The sequence below is a fragment of the Coccinella septempunctata genome, chromosome 8 (genome assembly GCF_907165205.1).
Source record: "Coccinella septempunctata chromosome 8, icCocSept1.1, whole genome shotgun sequence".
NCBI lineage: Eukaryota > Metazoa > Arthropoda > Insecta > Coleoptera > Coccinellidae > Coccinella > Coccinella septempunctata.
In genome coordinates, this window is record NC_058196.1 from 33,098,348 (window position 1) to 33,120,731 (window position 22,384).

The window sequence follows — 22,384 nt, forward strand, 5'->3', positions numbered from 1 at the left end:
AGTTCAAAAGGTCGTAAATTTTCTTCTAACGAGGAACATTTGTTTTGAAAGGTCTAGAGACGTTGCAGGTTCGCTGTAATAAATGTATCAAATTAAGAGGAGAATATGTTGAGTAATAAAATATTTTGACATTGAAATTTTGTTTGGTTCTATACTAGGCTAAGAATTTCTCAATATATCCTCGTAAACAGCATTTCACGTTATTAAAATGATCCATTGTAGTTTGCGCGCAGTGTATTCGCCCTCATCGAAAGCAATCCGTACCTCTCAAGGTCCCACGATAAACGTAGGAACAACTCCTGCTCTCTCACTCCCTCACTCCCTCTCTCCAAGCCGCACGAATCCAGCATTTCACGCATAGCAATCCCGGGCGAAAGAGAGAATACGATAGATAATTCCTACGACGAAAAGAGGATGGACGATGGCATAGCCGAATGTTTGGATACGATTCTCGCACCTCTCGCTCTATTCCCTCCACCGTTCGACTATACGAAACCACGCGAGAGAGCGCGACAAGGGCCGAAGATCGACATACGGACGCCTTTTAGTATGTACCTCAACTTCAACGACGACATGCCGGATTGCTAAAAATGGGCGAATCAGCGAACGACTCTGCGATGAAAAAACAGACACTTCACACCTACAGTGTGGAACACAAAGTGAACATCATCAAATGGTACCTGCGTTGCTCTGGCGCAGAGGAAGTCCAGAAAAAATACAAGTCCGTCTATCCGGGCGAGAAGGTTCCCAGTACGTCTACCATTTGTACGATATATCACAGGTTCCAGAAACGCGGCTGTGTCATCAATTGGTGTATGAAATGCTGCAAGCGTAGAGAAAAGTCTGTTGTCTATGCTTGTAACTGCGAAGATAAAAAGAGTCCGGCCAGTCCTCGGGATGAAGAAGAAGAGGAAGAAGAAGAAACGGACGAAACGGTACGTATAATTTCTATGATCTCCATCGATTGACATTTCTTCTGACACCTGTCGATCAACGTCGCTTTTCTATGCCATTTCCCGTGTTCAGCGTGTAGAATGATTATCTGATTTCTGATACGAGTATGGCATACAGAAGGAGGCCTTGGAAGTTCAGAATGTAGATTTTAGGGGGTCCCTTGAGATCTTTCAACCTAATTTTGGTAACTGTGAGGATCTCGCAGAGATGCCCTTTATTCACGAAAGCTTTAATAACGAAGCAGACAACTCTGTCTCTGAAGCGAATTTCGCTGTGGCGGTGGATCGCCACGACCGGCCCCACTGATCGATATGGTCTTGCTTCTCGACGATCTCTCTCTCTTTCTCTCGCAACACCGGAACCGTCCGTATCTCGTCTACACCTACTCCGATCCGACAGCGTGAATATAACCACAAAGTCTTGTTTACCGCAGTTCGAATTATAGTGTAATCAATTTTTACGACTAGTGTCAGTGATAAATTTCCTGATATATCATGTGTGAAAGTGGTAGTGTTGAAAGTGAAACTAAACAGCCCCTCGCAAAGTACAAATTATCTAGTGATTCAAAACAACAGTATGTTTATATTAATTATTATTTACTCTGATACGAGAGCGTAAGGGAGAGTCCTATCCTCCTAGCCATGTAATGTTCCGTAAATATTGTCTTACGTTTATGAGCCAACTGATATTTGTTCTGTTCAAAACTATTGTAATTTCATCATTTTTGTGAATATTTCAGTAACCCCCAAGCATTACGATGGTCACAGAATATTATCGAAGCTGAACCTGAGCATCGAGATCAATCAAACACAAGACAAATCGACAATGTTGAGTAAGACCTTAGGAGTTTTAATTTAAGCGAGAATACGTATACAGGGTGTCCCGAAATCAAGTTAAAAAATTTCATAGAAAGACGGGTGTAAAACCGATATTAAATCTTTTCTGGGCACCCTATGATCATTTTTAACTGAAACTCATATGTGTCTTCAGAGTAAACAACAGAAAAAAAGAAATTCAACGAAGATACAGGGAACGGAACAGAGAAAGATTGAAACAGCTTGAAGCAGAAAGAAGAAAACGTATACGATGTTCAAACAGTATAGCAGGGGAACCATCCATCTCTTCAAATATAAACAGAGTAGATTCGAATAATATCGAAGGAATATCAGATGCTGATTCTCGAAGTTCATCCGGTCCGGGAGGAACACAAACATCAGGCATTCAAAGAAACGAACAGACCGTTCTACAAAAAAAGAGAGAATATCAACGAATATACAGGGAGAAGAACAGGGAAGTTCTGAAGCAGCGTGAAGCGAAAAGAAGACAACGTCTACGAGATTCAGAAACGATAACTGCAGAGTCGTCTAACTCTTCGAATATGGAATTTACAGAAATGAAGAATGAACCAATGATAGATGAAGTAAGTTTGGATGAAATTCAGCATCGTCGAAGAAATATCTCAAACGAATGCACAAGTTAATCGACACAGATTCCGAATTAGCTACATCATAAATAAACTGCACAACAATTGATAAGGATCAAGAATAAATTTGTCTCCAGTCCTGGCTCTTGTTAAGTTATCTGTTATAAATGTGTTAGATATAGTTCAAGTTGTTTTCATCTTTTTTTTCTTTATCAACCTCTTGCTTCTTAAATCTAATGAGTTTGGTAGTCTGTATTTGGTGGCATATAAAACATGTGTTATTCGTTACTTAGCATGTCTTTTATAAAACTCCTCATCGTTTCATTCTCTAGCGAGAAAAAAAACAAGGAATACTAAGCATATCCTGGTATCTGATCAAAATGAACAGCACGAACCGAATATTCCTAAAATTTTCCTTGGGGTATTAATGTACATATTTTCCAGGTCGAAGTGTGTCAAAATGACGTGAAGCATCTGATCCAGGAGGTTAAGAAACGCCCTGCTTTGTGGCACATGAGAAGTCCCCTTTACTATAACAGAGAACTTAAAAGGGAAGGATGGAGTGAGATATGTGCCATTTTCGCATACGAGATGCTAGAAGAACAGGCTGCAGATTTAGGTGAGAAACGACACTCTTCTATGGTCGCTAAGGGAATTATCAAGGGGATCAGAATGGAATCTAGACGGCAGAGGCACTCAGGGCCGTATTAAGACTCGATAAACCCCTAAGCTGAACAACTCGCGAGATATTCGTTGAGAAACTATGTTGTAAAGGGCATTTTTAATCGGGTATGAATGGCGCAGTTGAGGGTTACATTTATTTTCCTATTAATCGATTCCATGTCACTCGAAAGCCGTCCTCAAATGAGAGAGGTAAGGTTAGGTTAAAATTGGTTATAGTGGGTTGGATTAGGTTAAAATTGGTAATAGTGGGTAAGGTTAGGTTAGGTTTAAATTGGTAATAGTGGGTTAGGTTAGGTTGGTTTAAATTGGTAATAGTGGGTTAGGTTTAAAATTGGTTTTAGTGGGTTAGGTTAGGTTTAAATTGGTAATATTGGGTTAGGTTAGGTTTAAAATTGGTTATAGTGGGTTAGGTTAGGTTTAAATTGGTAATATTGGGTTAGGTTAGGTTTAAATTGGTTATAGTGGGTTAGGTTAGGTTTAAATTGGTAATATTGGGTTAGGTTAAAATTGGTTATAGTGGGTTAGGTTACGTTAAAATTGGGTATAGTGGGTTAGATATTCCGTTTCTACTGTTGAAATAACTTTCAAAATCGGTTCGATAGTTCCAGATATCACCCCTTACAAACCCACAAACTCACAAACTTCAGGTACTTCTTCATCATATTCAGAAACCTTTGAAGATACGTCCAGTAACTCTCGTCTAATATAAAACAATCAAAATTGGTAAATTTGTATTAGAATCTCTCCTCTGTTCACCTCCCAGACTCATGAACCTTTCTTTGCAGGAAATTCGTTGCAGAAAAAATGGAAAACCTTACGAGACGACTTCTCCCGCAACTTCCTCCAGGGTAAAGAGGATCCCGTCGATTACGCCGAAGACCTGCAATTCCTAAAGGCCGCCATCGATTCCAAGAACCCGGCCACGAAACTGAACCCGAACACCGGCCTCTTCGAAGAAGTAACTTCGTGCGAAACGCCGTCGACGGAATCCGAAGAGAAACGGAGGGACGAGGAGGAAGGCAACCGTCACTTCCTACTCTCGCTGCAGGGGAACCTCTCCACCCTCCCCAGAGACTTCAACTGGAAGTGCAGGTTCGAACTGATGCAGGTGCTGAGCATATACAACGAACTGGCGGCGGTACAACAGAAGAACCCGGTGTCGCAGACCTCGACGCACCGACAGGAGCAACAACAGACGAATCAGAATTCGCAAGTGTTGTGCGTGAGCATCAGGAATCCGGACAATACGTCCGGGACGCCCGACCCTCAGGCTACGACACTGATCTCGGTGGAGAACATCGACGAGAATAGGTGAGTACAAACACGCCCGGTATATTCGAGGGTTCGAAACTCTAACGCGATGCATTTTTGAGTAACGTTGAGACAATTATTTGATAACAGATCGCGTAAGCTACAGACCGTCCTATTGATATCGGTTTTCAAGGATATTTCACGAAAGATGCTAAGAGAAAGAAAAAGATTTGAATTAGGTTTTGCACCAATGCTTCGTTTGTCACGAAAATGTTCCGGCAGAAACAAACAAATAGAAATAGGGAACTCTAACGATTTGTCAAAATCAGCTAAGCGTTCGTTGCCGTGGGGCACACAAGCTTTTCCTTGCATTGATTCGCATGCTGTTTTGGTCGAGTATTGTGATTTGTGCATGTTTTGGAAAAAATGTTCTTCCTGACGTTATATTAGAGTGATAAATCTATAACTTTCTCAGAAATGCCTCTTTATAGTGATAATAAAAAGCTTTATGTGCCCCACGGTAACGAACAATCAGCTGATTTTGACAAATCATTAGAGTTGTAATGAACCCCAGTTTTCTGAGGAAAATTGGAGTTCATCTTAGTGAATTTTTTCGTTTTAAATTTCCGTCTTTGAAAATATTTTAATTCTCGAATATTCCGTACGTTCATTCCGACAGGCAGAGTAAACGTAAAAAAAACCGCTTATCTGTATTTCACGTTGTTTTTCTTACATGCCGCTGAAGATTTCAACGTTTTTCATCTGTTGATATGCGATAAACCGGAGCTGACGACGTTTTTCATTCTTGTCGCATTCTGGATTTTCAGATTTTTACCGTGGGAGGGGATATGCCTATAAAGGCAAATTTTCCCCCGCGACGGTCACTTTTGACTTCAGTTCTTCGAGTTGCACTTTTTCGACTTTTCGACTGTTACTTCAGTTCGTCGGCTGACTTTTGAATTTTACTTCAGTGCTTTCCTTTCGCTTGAGTATTATTTCGCTTTCTAACGTGGTTTCTAACTTCTAGTATAAATTCAGTTGATTTTCCGTAGTACTCTCGCCGTTGAGAATAATCATTTTGTGTTATTTGCATCAGTGCTTAGAATTAATTTTTTTAGTTTTTTTTTTTTAAATCCTTTGAGTTTCGAGTGCTTGAAACAAAGGAGGTAGGTCCCCGTCTGTACCGTTCAGTTTCTTTGTTAGACCTACGCCGTTACTTCTTTAACTTTGACACTGCTGTACTGTATCGTTTCCTGTTGTATTTTATCGTTCTTTACCCTGTTTCGCGAGTCTGACTTTTCCCTTCGCTATCAGTCATGGCGTGTTAACCCTTGGGGTACTGAAGGGAAAGTTCCGTCAACCCCCCTGTCCGCGTCATAAGTGTTAAATCCGAAATCTCTTCTTTTCTGTCAGTCATGGCGTGTTAACCCTTGGGGCAGAGAATAAGAGATACCGCAAGTAGTCAGTGAAGTCCCGTAGTTGCGCTAAAAATAGACATTTTCTTCGCTGTCAGTCATGGCGTGTTAACCCTTGGGGCAGCGAATAAAAGTCTCGAACAGATCCGCCCTTATTGTGTTTCATTCCCGGAGAAATACAACTACACACCGATACCGTATAGCAAGTCCTTAGCATTCGTCAGTTCTGGTTGGCGCATTTTTATTGAACCGTTAATTTTTCACTACACCCGGTATAAATTTCATAAAGTGCTCGTGACCGGATAAGATTCCCCGAATGTATTTTCACTGATAGAATCACTCATATTTTATATCACACATATCTCCCTTTGACATGTGATTAGTTTCCGAAGTTGTGAATAAACATTTACATAGTTCGATTTTGACTTCTTCGTTGTCGCTACTACCCTAGACAACACCGAGCTCTGTCTCTGGCTAGCAGCTACCCTGGTAGGTTTGCTATTCTTCCTATTGAAAAGAATAGCTGGCGCTCGAGATTAAGGCTTCTCCGAGAAACGCACGTTACAAAAATGGCGCCCGAGCAGGGACCGTGCAAAATCTAGTAGGAAACAACAGAGGTGAGAAACATTAACCGGACAGTGAGTGAATTCCCGAAACAGTGAGTAAAACCTAAGAACAGTGAGTAACTATTTCTTGAACCGAGAACTGTGAAAAATAAACTTGATCTGTGTTTTATTACCTGCCACTCTCTATTGAACTGTTATACTGTGAATTGAATTGGACTATATTCTGAAAATTTTCCTATTGTTGAAACCTATTGGAAATAATTTAATTAATTTGTGATTATTCCTTTTGCCGATTACTTTATTGAGTTATTGAAAACTGAACTGTTGTTGCGCCTTAATATCAGTGAAAATTATTTCCGATTTCTTATAATATTATTTCTGATTGATTGAATTGAACTGTTCTAATTTCGTATTGAAGGTGAGTGAATTTCCGAACATTGAAAATTTATTGTCACAATTGGAAAAATTTAATAGGTTTTATTTACCTATCAGTTTAATAGTGAATCACCTATTACCCTGTTGATAACTTGTCTACCTGCTTTTATTTTCTTTTGACCTGTACTGTTGAAACTTACCAATTATTTCTGATTTTTCTGAAAACTGAAATTCGATTATTGCGATTTATTTTCTGGATATTGAACTTGAAAAACTGTTTGGAATTTAACCTGTGCGTTCTGGTGCGATTCGAATTTCGGGACATTTTCCGGACTATACGAAACAACTTGCGAGTGTGTGCGGTATTTCGCGAATATTTTCGGACTTTAGTGGGACAGATTGAAATTTTTTTCGAGTAACGTCGGACTTGTAAAATTTTTAGTGTGATACATCGGGACTTAGATTATTTTAGTGCGCCGGGACTTGAACTTAGACTTTTTTCTGATTCGCCGGGACTTAGACTTTAAAATTTTTTTTTTTGGGGTTACACCAATACCCACTTCGAACTTAAGTGAGTAGGTTAGCTAACGATTAACTCACCGGGTTGGACTTAGAACTTAAACAGATTGTGAAAGACATACCGAGTGTAAAATATTGGTGCGTTCTGAATCGGACTTAGTTGAAAATAATATGTCGAACATGGATGTGAATCGGTTACTCAGTGATGAACTTACATACGAATTACAACTGAGAGGACAATCGATACCGGGTACTGTGATGACTAAACGGAGTCTACTACGTCAAGTACTTCAGTCTAATGAACCTCTATTACCCCCAACATCATTGAATCCCGCCTCCGAGATTGAGATTTGCCAAAATAAACTCACCGATTTGGTGGAATCCCTTCAGAACTTCAATCATGAGAATGCAGCTAACGAATTTTCGCGAATTTACACCCGATTGATACACATACAAGGAAGGCTGGACTTTATTGTTACTGCAGACACAACACAGTTACAACTAGTTGGACAAATGAAGGCAACTACAGCTAAGGCGTTGGAAACACTAGAGGAGCTACGTCAGAAGAGTAATCGTGAACAGCCGCAGCCATCTAACCGACATCAGAGGTCTCTCTTAGATGTGGAGGTGCCCAGTTCACCTGGTGTGTCACCGATCCAACCGGAACGGATTTCAGGGCTCCGAGAGCCATCGCTTATCGACTTGGGAGATGGTGTCGATCCTCCTGTAGCAGTGGATGTCTCACGTACTGGTACACCTGTAAGGAATCCAACATTAGAACAGGTCATGAATGAGACAAGACAGACATGTACAGCGTTACTGCGACAGTTACCAGCGATACCTCTCACGCAGTCACAGGACTGTAGAACAACAACACCTGAGGGTCTGACACAGGGTAGATGGATTAATTCTACCCGAAGGGTGTCTTTTCCACACTTACCTGCACCTTGGATAAGTTCTGACCGACCAGTCATCACAACACCTGCCAGATCAGAACTGGAGTCCCGATCAACAATACCGACTGTCCCTGTACACAAGTGGAACATTTCCTTTGATGGCACTGGAAGTGTGACCGGATTTCTTGAGGAAGTGGAGAGGCTGGCTGAATCCCGTAAAGTGTCCCTGGAACAAGTTTTTGAATCAGTTTATGAATTACTACGGAAAGATGCAAGGGATTGGTTTATTCCCAGGAGAGGTACTTTCGAGGACTGGGAGGATTTCAGCAACCAACTGAAGGAAGCATTTCTGCCTGTCAACTATGAGGAGAATCTGTTGGAGGAAATAAAACGGCGAACACAAGGACCTGAAGAAAAGCTGCTTCTGTATGTTACCCGGATGCAGAACTTATTCCAGAAACTCACCTATACCCAACCATCCGAAGTGGAGCAGATCCGACTCATCCGACAGAGGTTGATTCCGCCCTTACAACAGGCCTTGGCCTTCCAGGAGACCAAGGCGTATGATGAACTTCTCCGTAAAGGAAAAGTTTTTGAACTGGTCCAATGGCAGATGAGCCAGTACACCCGGCCACCCTCAAAACCAGGTTTCGTGGAGGAACCTCACTTAACGTACACTCCCCGCCAACTGAACCGATATCAGGCGAGTTTTTCTGTGGATGCCGGAGAGCGGGTACAAACAACTGATCATAGGAAATCAATCCCGCCGACGCCAGCCGGCCAGACGCGACTTTCTCCGCCGGGGGAGGGCCGTCCGGGGCCACTCAGATCCAGAGAGTCAATAGTCCAGCAACAGGAATCACACCGTCCGATTCCTGTAAACAGGTCCGAAGGTAGATCCGGAACTTCAACACCGCCACCCCGTCGTCGAGCCGAAGGTGGCCACGCTGACAGGACCCAATCATCATCAGGGAGGAGAGTGTCCTTCCAGACACAGTGTTTCCGATGTGGTGGATATGGCCACATGCGTCGAGAATGTCGCAGGCCACCGAAAATTTTCTGTTCTCGATGCCAGAGGGAGAACATTCTCTCACGAGATTGTCCCTGCCGTCCGGAAAACTAGACGGAGGTATGGAGAAGGAGTCGACCATATCTCCCAACACACTGACTCCCATAACATCGACCGCCTGGAATGATAACCGACCGCTTGTCGAAGTTAAGATAGCCGGAAAACACTACAAAGCATTAATTGACACGGGAGCCACGAAGAGTTTCGTAAGTTGGAAAGTGGCAAAACAGTGTGAAAGCAAGGGAATCACCGGACAACATGTTGAGAATGGTTTCGTGGTAATTGCAAACGGGCAACCCACGACAACACCCAAACTCTACACTACCGCCGTTCACCTGGCTGATTATTCCTTGACCGACATAAAATTTTTGTTGGTGCCTGATTTACCAGTTGACCTCATTCTAGGAATGGACGTATTAGGAAGGTTCAATTTTTCCATTAACCTCAGTACCGCGGACTGTTACCTGGAAGGTCGACTGATTGCCAAACCAACACCGAAAATTCAAGAAGCTGTTGAAGTGCAGGGCCGGAGAAAATCCCTGAATACATCTGCGGCCAACCCGACACCAAAACCGTTACCGTCCGTAGATTCCGTATACCTGGCCGAAATAGAAACAACCCAGTGCAAATGGTACAAAAAGAAGTTACAGGAGGTGAAAAAGGACCCAGCAAATTTTCCTGACTACGCCGTTAGAAATGGAAAACTGATGCGACATTTCTGGGACTTATCCGACTTCACAGAAGAGGGAACCGGCCAACCCTGGAAACTCTGTGTACCGACCGAACAGCGAACCGAAGTACTGAAGGAAAACCACGACTCAGAATTAGCAGGTCACATGGGGATTGCCAAGACAATTGCACGGATAGCCAGAAATTACTACTGGCCAGGGATGTTTAGAGACATTGCGAAATACGTGAGGAACTGCAGATCGTGCCAAAAGTACAAAGTTTCGCAACAGAAAACCCCTGGTAAGATGCAACCACACCGAATGGCGGATGCGCCGTTCAAAGAAGTATCCACGGACATAGTTGGACCATTGCCACGGTCAAAAAAGGGAAACTCCTACATCGTGGTAATGCAAGACCGGTTCACAAAGTGGGTAGAGTGTCGTCCGTTGCGGAAAGCCACCGCCAAGACTGTTTATTCGGCCCTCTACGAACAAGTCATACTGAAATACGGTTGCCCAAAAATAGTAATATCCGACAATGGAGTACAATTTGACAGCAGACTATTCAAGAACAGTCTCCGAGAGCTGAACATCGCTCACCGTTTCACACCACCGTATACCCCTCAGTGCAACCCTGTAGAAAGAGCTAACCGTACCCTGAAGACTATGATAGCACAGTTTTGTGAAGCCGATCAACGAACCTGGGATGAAAAGATAGGAGAGTTAACGTTTGCCATCAACACCGCTAAACAGGAGTCTACTGGATTTACACCGGCATTTTTAAATTATGGAAGGGAACTAGAAGTCCCGAGGGCGATTTATTCGACAAACCCCCACAATAACGAAATGAACAGAGAATCCAACCGTATAGAAGAAGCAAACAGAGACATGACTTACCGTACTCAACAGATCAAACATCTCCAGGAGGCTTATGAGTTCGTCCGTACTAAACTGTACCGTGCCTTCCAGCAACAGGCTCACCACTACAATCTTCGACGAAGAGAAGTCCGATACCATGTGGGAGATAAAGTTCTACGCCGGGACCGTCCTTTATCCTCTGCCGTTGACAGTTTCGCCGCCAAGTTGGCTCCGAAGTTTTCCGGACCGTTTACCGTCGTTAAAGTTGTTTCACCTGTCGTCTACGACCTGAAAGATACAGAGGGTAGAAAAATCACTAACATACACATTAAAGATTTAAAACCATTTCATGCATAATATATATTATTGTCATGATCCGTTAACCGTTCTATAGAAATAACCTCTGAAAGGAGGGAATCCGTTATTTTTTCCGTTCTGAATATATATATATTTTTTTCTGTTACCGATTATATTATTATTTTCCGTTTACCTGTTTATCTGAATAACTGTAGTTGCTCAATTAACCAGAACCAATGCATCCAGACAATCTGTCTCCAAGAATCAACGGATAGAATCACCCCGGAAGAAGTTAAACAAGTTCCGCATGCAAACCAGTAGGGAGTTAGCCCTCCGTGCCTGTCCAAGATGTCGAGAACTCCGTGAGGCCAAGGACAATAGCAAGGAGAAATCACGTACAACTGAAGCCCGTCACTAACTTAGTTATAACCGATTACACCGTAACAATTCCGTTCAAATTCCGTACAGGCACCACCGTTGACCGAAATACCGTATCTACAGATTTTCATCCGTTCAGCATGCAATTATAAATCAAACCTGTTAAAACTGTCCGAAAAATCTGTTATTTATGTAAGGAATACCAATAAAGGATACTGTTTCACCTTGCAACTGAGTATATCCGTCTATTAATCCAATAGATCTAACCAATTTCTGTCCTGAACCGAATCGAAATTATTGTACCGTCAATTTAACACTGTTTACCTGAAGAAAACACCGTCTACCTGAAAGCAGAGTACAGAGAAAAACCGTTCCAAGAAGAAAAGTTGACCACGAGGAACGATGAAGATTGGAGAGTTTATTGTTAGAAATTACCCACCTGCAGGTCTCATACCGGATCCGAGAGTCTCAACGTCCGTACAGCCGGGTCACACCAGCCCATTGAGCCCCCACGTCGAGCTGTTGGAGGCTTTCCACCTGTTGCAGCTCCCACGATTCCTGGGTAACCTACAAAACCACGATGGAATTCAAACACCCGCCAAACACAGTTAAATTAGGTACTCACCGGAGGGATGAAGCGTGGCACGTTTCCGACCAGCGATAAAGATGGATTTCCACATGGAGAGGGAAGATAATAGTTGAACATCCACGCACGGAACGCTGAACAAAATTCTTTGACAAGATGGCGGAGACCTGCGCCGAAATGACTGACGCTGACGTTTCTGCGTGCGCATTGGAACTACTATTCCAACCATAGAGAGGATAAGTACTTGAGTTGTAAACTGGTCACGAGTACAGGTGGCGCGCGCGAAAGTAAGGTACTAGGGGTAGATAGAGTCGTGAAATTAAGCTCACTATTTCATCGTAAGTTAATTTCTTCCGAGGTGGAGGTGGTGTAATGAACCCCAGTTTTCTGAGGAAAATTGGAGTTCATCTTAGTGAATTTTTTCGTTTTAAATTTCCGTCTTTGAAAATATTTTAATTCTCGAATATTCCGTACGTTCATTCCGACAGGCAGAGTAAACGTAAAAAAAACCGCTTATCTGTATTTCACGTTGTTTTTCTTACATGCCGCTGAAGATTTCAACGTTTTTCATCTGTTGATATGCGATAAACCGGAGCTGACGACGTTTTTCATTCTTGTCGCATTCTGGATTTTCAGATTTTTACCGTGGGAGGGGATATGCCTATAAAGGCAAATTTTCCCCCGCGACGGTCACTTTTGACTTCAGTTCTTCGAGTTGCACTTTTTCGACTTTTCGACTGTTACTTCAGTTCGTCGGCTGACTTTTGAATTTTACTTCAGTGCTTTCCTTTCGCTTGAGTATTATTTCGCTTTCTAACGTGGTTTCTAACTTCTAGTATAAATTCAGTTGATTTTCCGTAGTACTCTCGCCGTTGAGAATAATCATTTTGTGTTATTTGCATCAGTGCTTAGAATTAATTTTTTTAGTTTTTTTTTTTTAAATCCTTTGAGTTTCGAGTGCTTGAAACAAAGGAGGTAGGTCCCCGTCTGTACCGTTCAGTTTCTTTGTTAGACCTACGCCGTTACTTCTTTAACTTTGACACTGCTGTACTGTATCGTTTCCTGTTGTATTTTATCGTTCTTTACCCTGTTTCGCGAGTCTGACTTTTCCCTTCGCTATCAGTCATGGCGTGTTAACCCTTGGGGTACTGAAGGGAAAGTTCCGTCAACCCCCCTGTCCGCGTCATAAGTGTTAAATCCGAAATCTCTTCTTTTCTGTCAGTCATGGCGTGTTAACCCTTGGGGCAGAGAATAAGAGATACCGCAAGTAGTCAGTGAAGTCCCGTAGTTGCGCTAAAAATAGACATTTTCTTCGCTGTCAGTCATGGCGTGTTAACCCTTGGGGCAGCGAATAAAAGTCTCGAACAGATCCGCCCTTATTGTGTTTCATTCCCGGAGAAATACAACTACACACCGATACCGTATAGCAAGTCCTTAGCATTCGTCAGTTCTGGTTGGCGCATTTTTATTGAACCGTTAATTTTTCACTACACCCGGTATAAATTTCATAAAGTGCTCGTGACCGGATAAGATTCCCCGAATGTATTTTCACTGATAGAATCACTCATATTTTATATCACACATATCTCCCTTTGACATGTGATTAGTTTCCGAAGTTGTGAATAAACATTTACATAGTTCGATTTTGACTTCTTCGTTGTCGCTACTACCCTAGACAACACCGAGCTCTGTCTCTGGCTAGCAGCTACCCTGGTAGGTTTGCTATTCTTCCTATTGAAAAGAATAGCTGGCGCTCGAGATTAAGGCTTCTCCGAGAAACGCACGTTACAGAGTACCCTATAAACGTCATAACCAGCATAACCTAACCTAACCTAACCTATTTGCGAAATGGAAATCTCGATTTGTGGATAGTGTGTTACGAGGATGTATTGATATTGATGTCTAGTTAGCCTAGACCAGTTCCATGCATGAAAAAAAAAATTGCGTTACCAAAGCAACGAACAATAACTCATTAGAAGTGTCAGTGTGAAGTTTGAGGTCGAAAAAGTGAACCAGAGTTACGAAATAAATCAAAAGAAAGAAGATGTTCACCGAAATTGTGAAAATCGAAAAATTGGAGTATCGAGACATCATCAACTACCTGTATTTGAAAGGGTTAAGAGGTGAGCAGATTTACGAAGATATGCTTTATACCATTGGTGATCAATGTTCTTCGTATGCGACGCTGAAAAATTGGACTGCAAGCTTCAAAAGAGGTAAATTTTCCATTGAAGATGATGACCGATCGGGAAGGACAGTTTCTGTGTCAGTCCCCGAAAATATCGATGCAGTTCATGACATGATTTTATTAGACCGTCGAATTGGGCTAAAACGGATATCTGAAGCACTGAATGTTTCGTACGAACGCGTTCATCATATATGTAGTTCACGTCAATTTGGACATGAGAAAAATTGCTGCAAAATGGATCCCCAAATGTTTGGATGTTGACCAAAAGCTTGCAAGGGTAGAAGCATCGCGTTCGATCTGTGCTCGATTTGAAAACGATGTAGACTTCTTAAACCGAATTGTTACTATGGATGAGACTTGCGTACATTTCTACGATCCAGAAACAAAAAAACAATCGATGGAATGGCGACACTCTGGTTCTCCAAGACCTAAGAAGTTTTATGTCCAAAAACCTGCTGGAAATATTCTTGCTTCAGTTTTTTGGGATTGCCATGGAGTAATCATGATTGATTTTTTGGATAAGAGTAGAACAATAACCGGAGATTACTATTCGATATAACTGACCTCTCTACGGGAAAAAATTAAAGAAAAAAGAAGCGGAAAGCTATCCAAAGGTGCTTTGTTTTTGCAGGACAACGCCCCTACACACAAATCTCATATTGCCATGCTAAAATTCGTGATTTAGGGTTTGAATTACTAGAACACCCCCCTTATTCACCAGATTTGGCCTCATCCGACTATCATCTCTTCCCTCAACTAGAAAAAAGTTCAAAAGATCGTAAATTTTTATCCAACGAGGAGGTAATAAAAGCTGTGGAGGTCTGGTTTGCAGAGCAAGAAGAAACATTTTTTTTGAAATATCCAGAGACAAGTAGGTTCGCTGTAATAAATGCATCCAATTAAGAGAATATATTGAGTAATAAAATATTTTGACATTGAAATTTTGTTTGGTTCTATAATAGGCTAAGAATTTTCCAATATTCCCTCGTATATCCCTACAATCCGTGAAGAGGCGCTCGTTCCGGCAACGTCTTCTCGGTAAAATGTTCATTCTCTCTTTCACCTGCACAACCGAGACGTCGTGTTTTGGTTCTGTGCAGATAGAGCACAGTGAGAGAGAAAACTTCCTCGAAATAATCAAAACAATAAACCACATGCAACCATTGGTCGAAAGAATCGTGTTTTCCAAAGCTATCCGAATGATGCCGAATTGTTAAACGACGTTGGCAATGTTTTTAGAAATGTATATAATCCCAGGTTTTCGTATCCGTTCTCGAGGGAATATGACATAATTATTTGAATGTAAACTGTATCGACTATTGAATAAATGATAATACTGACAATACTGATGCTTGATGAATTCAGGCTATGTTCTGAGAGATGAAATTATGTTCGTAAATTTAATATAAAAAAATAAGGGAATGACGAAGAAAGAAGTTTGGCAACGTTGTTTATTTAACAACCCACTTCGAATGGCTACATGTTTACATATTCTTGAGTCTTGAATGATACGGACCTTAATGTTTGACGATTTACGTGAAAACGGTAATAATTATTTTCAACTAGAAACTGCAAAAATGGTGAATCGCTGTGTGGCGTGCAAAAAAATCAGCAGTAAAGGCAGTGGGAAATCCATGCACCGGTAAGTAAACAACAACAAACGATATTTTTCCATAGGCGTAGCTCATTAGCTTTTTTCATTATTTCAAATAATTTTTCCACTCATTAGAATGCCTAGTGATAGTGCCCGACAGAAATTATGGATGGACCGGTTAAAACTGAAAATTAGAAAATCTTCCAGATGGGTATACGTTTGCTGCGACCATTTCTGCGACGAAGATTTCACCCTTAAATTGGGAAAAAAATGTTTGAAAACTGAGGCTATTCCATCCAGGATTTCACTGCCTGATCCCTGGTGAGTGTCCTTAATAATTTAAATGTATCAAGTAAAATCAACAATTTAAATAAAGTTACTATAATAAATCTTGGGATTACCCATTATAGTAATATCTTTGAATACATCCCTGACGTATTAAGTTAAAATAAAGACGTGCTGCCTTCTTCGTAGTGCCCTTGCTCTAACAAGTATTTTGTCAGAACTGTTGCAACGCTAATCGCCAAATCTACGTAATACGAGGGAAGTTCTTGTCGATAGTTTGGCAACGTCGCCGATCGACGTGAACCTCGCGCGAAACACCGAAGCCGTACCGTTTCCAAGCTGCGCGCTTCGCCTTTACAACCGTCGCCATGCGTGACGTGTAGTTCTACGTTGCCAATCGAGGTGCGAGAACAACGTAACGGAAATATTCGTGTTTTCACGCCATTTTCGTGATTCCCGGATAAGTGAATCATGGTTCGCCTATGCGAAATTTGCGGAAAGGGAGGAAAACGTCATCCCGCCATCCCGTCGGACGTGTCCCTCCACAAGTGAGTATACACCTAACCTGAAACCCAGAGCGGTTCAGTGGCGTCGCCGATACTACATCGTCTACACGCAGGTTTCCGGTCAATTTGGAACGTAGGAAGATCTGGGCGTCCCTGCTAGGATGGTCCAGTATCAGCTTCTCGAAAAAGATCTTGCACATATGTTCGGATCATTTCGATCCCAACGATCTCGAGATCAAAGCGAACGGAAAGAAATGTCTCAGGCTGGATGCGAATCCCCTACCCGTGCATTCCGCATTTCGAAGTCTACAGGAGAGGTAACATTTGAATTCGCGTCATAAACTTCGTTCCTCAGCTAAAAGCTATCATTTTAGCCCCCGTAGAACTCTTTCGAGACACACCACTACTTCTCTGGCGAGCGTTTCTGTTGCAAAAGGAGGGTAAGAAAAATTTAATCAATTTTACATTACATTTTTAACAATTTTGCAAAAATGAAGTTGGTTTTTTGGAACTTGTACAACCTACGTACGAAAATACCATTCGTTGTTTGGAACAAGTCAAGGCAAAACCCATCTTTTCACTCAACTACGATGGTGAAAGCATAAACGGTTTTTCGTTTCGTTCGAGATCGTTCGCCCTTCCTGGCAACGCCGTACGTCTAACGGATCATCCGTGCAGCGGTTTCAGTTGTTTCGATCCTTCCCCGTTTAGTGTCAAAGGCCACGTGTGCCAAGTTGATCCGTTGCTCGGATACCAACCATATTCGCTTTCCTTTGAGAGATTTATCGTGGGGTCTTATCGAAATTATTTCAAGTTTGATAATGGGCAGGAATGTACGTTTGTTTATGAACAAAGTAAAACGCCTTTCCTCGCATCGACGCAATCGGAGATTGGCCCAATTGAGGAGGTTCGGAAAGTGAATAGAAAATTTAAATTGTTATTCTTCGTGCGCACTTGCGCGCAAAGTCATTTTCGCCCGTAATAAAATGGGTAAGTTTTCGAAATACAACTACTAATATTACTCGTATAACAAAATATTTACTTTTATAGCCCGCACTGCTGTTCTACATGACTTGAATAGAAGAATTATTGAAGATTCTAGAGTAAGAAAAAATTGAGGTACTTTTCACGGAAAATTAAAAGATGGAAATTCGAATTAAAAACGATTTCTTACTTCACACGACATTCTCAAGCATATCCCATATTTCGAAAACGATACGGCGTCAACAAATTCGCAATGCTCGAACGTTTGAAGAAGAATAACCTTGTTCTTTAGTCTATGAAGGAAATATCCGTTGAAAATACGGCAACCCCGCATATCGGACGCGGCGTAGCAAGGCCGACTCTGCAGTAGGCGTAGCGTCGTCGTACCACGTTGCCAGAGAGATAGCAGAGACACAAGTGAACAACGCGAGTGTATTGTTTTCGGTTTTCGCATCGTCGACGGTCAAAAATCGCGTACGCCATGAGTCGAAAATGCAAATTTTGCGGGAAGGACAACGCCGCCCATCCCGAACTATCTTTTCACAGGTGAGTTGATGTTGTTGATCTGAAATTACACTTTGTCCAGAGGCGTGCACGCTGGCGATGTACTTGTGTATATTGGAATGTCGATTTCCGCTCGGTATGGTACGGGTCGATGTTGACAGATCGTGACGACTGAAGAGTTTTGGCGTTTACTGTCGAATATGTTGTTTGCTTTCGATATTGTCATCGATGAGATCAACTGTTTCGGTAGATACACCTCAACGGGTCGATTTGTCTAAAAAAAAACCGAAATAAAATGAATTTTATGATTACCGAGGCCAAAAAACAAAAAAACTCTTCGCTCTATAGATCTTATCGGAATTACCCACCCCTCTCTGTGATCGGTCAAACGTCACTTTTGTCGTTAACCTGCATTTACAAAAAACGTCAAGCGGTTGTTTATTCTATGATCGTGAATTTGTTTACCATTGCATTTGATAAATCTCAATTTCCTCGATGTCGTGAACTGGCCACCGAGATCGCGCGATTCGAACCCGTTAGACTTTTTTTCGCGGTGCGTCCTGAGCTCATGGCAGTTAAGATCAACGCGTCCTTCGTCAACATCGACCATTACCATAATAGAGAAATGTTCGATGTTTGTTTCTACGTCTCGTTTCAGGTTTCCCTCGGACGTCGAGAAGAGGAAGATTTGGGCGTGCCTGTTGGGATGGTCGAGCATCCGCCATCTGAAGAAGGTTTTTTTCATTTGCTCGGATCATTTCGATCCGAAGGACATGGTCAAGAGGACCAACGGCACCAGATACCTCAAGTCGGACTCTAACCCTCTACCGCAGCATTCTGCTTTCGGAAATCAACTCGTGTAATTGATTTTAAATCGTCTAGATACAGGGTGGCACATCGGAAAGGCTAAAACGCTCTTTTCGGAAAAATCCGCCAGATGGTTTTCGAGTTATATCTCAATGTATAGCTATTAGCCAGGTGGCACAACATAACAAAACTTTAGCTTGCTCTATTTAAGTGGCCGTGTCAGATTTTCGATGGGCCATCCTGTATCACGTTTGTGTTATGCACAGCATGCATAATGAGTAAAAAGTAACGCACAAAATTGGTGCCTTTGATGATTTCTGTTCTATGGAAAAATGGTCCTACACATCAAGTTGAGTTCGATGATATAAATTTTGTGCGTCGCTTTTTTTTCACCCTGTATAAATATCACGAAACTATTTCAGTTCATCGTCTACGGTTAGTCATAGCCTCCCGAACCCTCCCGAAAAGTAAGTAATTCAAAATATTACATTTCGATGATAAAGTTTAATTTTTCCTTTTCGATATTTTTTTATTTTAGTGATTGTGAATCAAGACCTTCTTCTACGACACTAACAGCTTCAGAGAGTGATAATGAAATGAGAACGTTGGAACTTGGCGAAGCAACATCTCAAAACAAAACTAAAAACATAAGGTATTGTAATACTTGGGAAAAAAATTATACGAATAAAAGAGAAAATGCATCCAAATTATTGTTACAAAATGAAACAATGTTATGATAAGCCAGATCTAGTATCGACGAGAGGTGAGCACAACCCCTTAATTTTGTATAGGGATGAGGGGTGTTGCGATAACTAATTTCGAAGATCGTATATATCTCAATTTATATCAGATCTACAAGAATTCATCCAGATTTTTGCTGAAGGGCTGCTAAATTGGAACAACAAAATAACGGCGATATTGAAATCGAGACTTCAGAGATTTGCACGAAGGAGTAAGTATCGGATTAACCGAAGAAAAAAGGATCTAATTATGTAGTGGGATTAGATTTATTCATAAGTATGATATTTTTCAGGAATTTTCAGGTATTTCACCCATTATCAATAAATATATTTCCTCAAGAATAATGTATAGTTCATTTTGTTCAAATTCACCCTATATCGGAAGATATCTATGCCATGTCTGCCTGGACTGACACATTCTTAATACATTATTTACGATGTAGACGTGAAATACAATATATTAAGCGATAAAAATAATCCAGAGAATACTGGAGGTGATGAATCCTTGAAACCTGGTACAAAAATCGTATGCTTCTAACTCGTGACTTTAATCCATCAATTCAGCTTTAAATTTGAAAAAATTTTGAATTGTCTCAATGTTACTCTGATCCAAATTATTCAGTGCATATAGGATTTTACCTCGATAATTTCTGAGGAACGAAAAAAGTGATTTTTAGTCCAGTTAAAGTATTTTCAAACACTAAAGAAACACTATTCGTATGAGTAAAATCTTAAGACTGGACAAAGATGTATATTTTCGATTTTAATTCAGAATTATTTACAGCAACACCGGACGCCCAGTGGAGACACCACTAGGTTCCAGTTTAGGTGAGTATAAGCAAAAAAATTTGCTCAATTTTAGTATAAATCAAACATAAAATTGTCAGTTTAAACTTGCAATTATTCATAATTGTCATATCAAACTGTCAATTGTCATATCAAACTGTCAATTGTCATATTAAACTGTCAACTGTCAACTGTCAATTGACAGTTTCATGTGGCATGGATACTTAATTTGAATTGACAGTTAAACATAATTGACATACATAAGTGGCAATAATGTATAACTGTCAGTTCAAACTGGCAATTATGTATAATACCAGTTCAAATTAACTGAATATACCAGATGAAAATGTCAACTATACCTACATATGTAGTAACCAGTTAATGTTATTTTACAATTATACATTATTGTGATATCAAACTGTCAATCAATGATGTACTTGTAATTGACAGTTTCATCTGGTAGGTTTACTTAATTCGAGCTGTCAGTTATACATGATGGACATACATAACTGGCAGTTATGTATATTGCCCAGTTTAAACCTACAATGATGTATAATTACCATTGCAAACTTGCAATTGTAATACTCTCCATGTTCGTTCAGAGCTCTCGTGATACGTGGTCTTATAACTGTTTACAATCACTTGTGAGGACCCCCTTTTAACCCTCGATTTTCATCTTAACAGAAAACCAACACAACGTTCACAAGAAGAGGAAGCTCGAAGAGCCGTCCGCAGATCTGGACCCGGTGGTAGGGACGTGGTGTCAACTGTTGGCCCATAAGCTACAAGACATGAGCAAACCGACGAGGGAGTCCCTGATGCACAAGATCGACAATCTGGTCTACGAGACCGCCGTCAACGCCATCAAGGTGGAACCTATGGAGCCACTGGTGGACTCCTCCGACCAAGGGACCGTCGTCAACGATCCGCAGGAGAGCCACATAAAACTCACGTTAGACGAGGATTCGATATGGACGCAAACCATCAAGAGGGAATGCGAGGAGATAGAGCTAGAAGAACCTAAGCTGATGAATCTGAAAGCGGAACCTTCGTGAAATCGCTTGATTCATCTTTTATTATAACTAAGACTGTTTTCATCTCATATTTTCTAAGAATAAACGTTACTTTGTTATAAGATGGTTCCTCAATGATTCACCCAGAAAGCCACCGTCTGACTGTCTATAGCATAATCACTCCTCCCAAAGCGAACCTTCGCGGAAGTCTCCAACGTTCCAGAATCCTTCGGGAGGTTGCTAGGCGACGTCGGGAATTCCTTGGCCTGTTCAACGCCCTCCCCCCGGTCGGATGGCGGCGGCGTCGTGGGCGTGTGTAGGTTGGAGTTTGGGGGTTAAAACGGAGATAAGTACCCGTCTCTCATTATATGGGTGGAAAGTAGGTGAAGGACTTGTTTGCCGAGGACTTGCTTGGGGCGTCGAAAGGAGGTTTTAGGATAATTGTTTCATCTTGGGATGGGGGGAAGGAAGGAAGTGTATGTGTACAAATGTGAATGTCGGGATTGTTTGACTCTCAACGACCCCTGAACTGAAACAACTTAGAAACTAAACGAGGGAATGTCGTATTTTTTTTTTTAATATGGGAGGAAGATGCATGATGAGGGGTTTAGGGCAAGTTTTCGACCCTTGTTAGCATGTGTGAAGGGTATTGAAATGCTCTGAAGCCGTTTCTATCTTTGGAATTTGATCTAATATAATGATTTTTTCTCGAGAACATTTTGACATGTCGATCCTCAACAAATTTTCGGAGTTATCTCTCTTTTTCACTTAGTAATTGGCGAAAAGTTTGTTTTGTTGGATGATAATGCATCTAGGGTAGGGAAGGTAAAGGAGAGTAGAGAAATCAAGTGAACGCTAATTCCATTCACACAATAGGGTATACCCCTTCTGACGAAAATGATCTATTTTTTATGAAATATCAAACGTTTCCCAAAAAAAAATTATTTTAATTACTTGAAAATGGAAAATAAGAAAGGCTATAAAATTTAAAGCGCTTCGTTTCTATTGCACAAGTTGGTAACATCGACTGAAATATGG

General features: G+C 41.3%; 1 protein-coding gene and 1 long non-coding RNA gene across 6 annotated transcripts in view; one reads left to right on the forward strand and one right to left on the reverse strand.

Annotated features, from left to right (window-relative positions):
• LOC123318842 overlaps nucleotides 1-22,384 on the reverse strand; it is a 50,025-nt gene that overhangs the window by 20,778 nt on the left and 6,863 nt on the right. The window lies entirely within an intron of this gene.
• Nucleotides 530-21,468, forward strand: LOC123318837. Of its 3 annotated transcripts, XM_044905592.1 has the most exons (7): nucleotides 1,182-1,528; nucleotides 1,694-1,786; nucleotides 1,945-2,374; nucleotides 2,822-2,996; nucleotides 3,847-4,372; nucleotides 20,332-20,375; nucleotides 21,018-21,468. In XM_044905592.1, exons 1-7 carry the CDS (start codon nucleotides 1,449-1,451, stop codon nucleotides 21,386-21,388), a joined length of 1,719 nt encoding a protein of 572 aa, XP_044761527.1. In that variant the 5' UTR covers nucleotides 1,182-1,448; the 3' UTR covers nucleotides 21,389-21,468. The 3 variants fall into 3 exon arrangements, with proteins under 3 accessions (XP_044761529.1, XP_044761528.1, XP_044761527.1); XM_044905594.1 differs by lacking the exons at nucleotides 1,182-1,528; nucleotides 1,694-1,786; nucleotides 1,945-2,374 and adding an exon at nucleotides 530-926; XM_044905593.1 differs by lacking the exons at nucleotides 1,182-1,528; nucleotides 1,694-1,786; nucleotides 1,945-2,374 and adding an exon at nucleotides 531-935.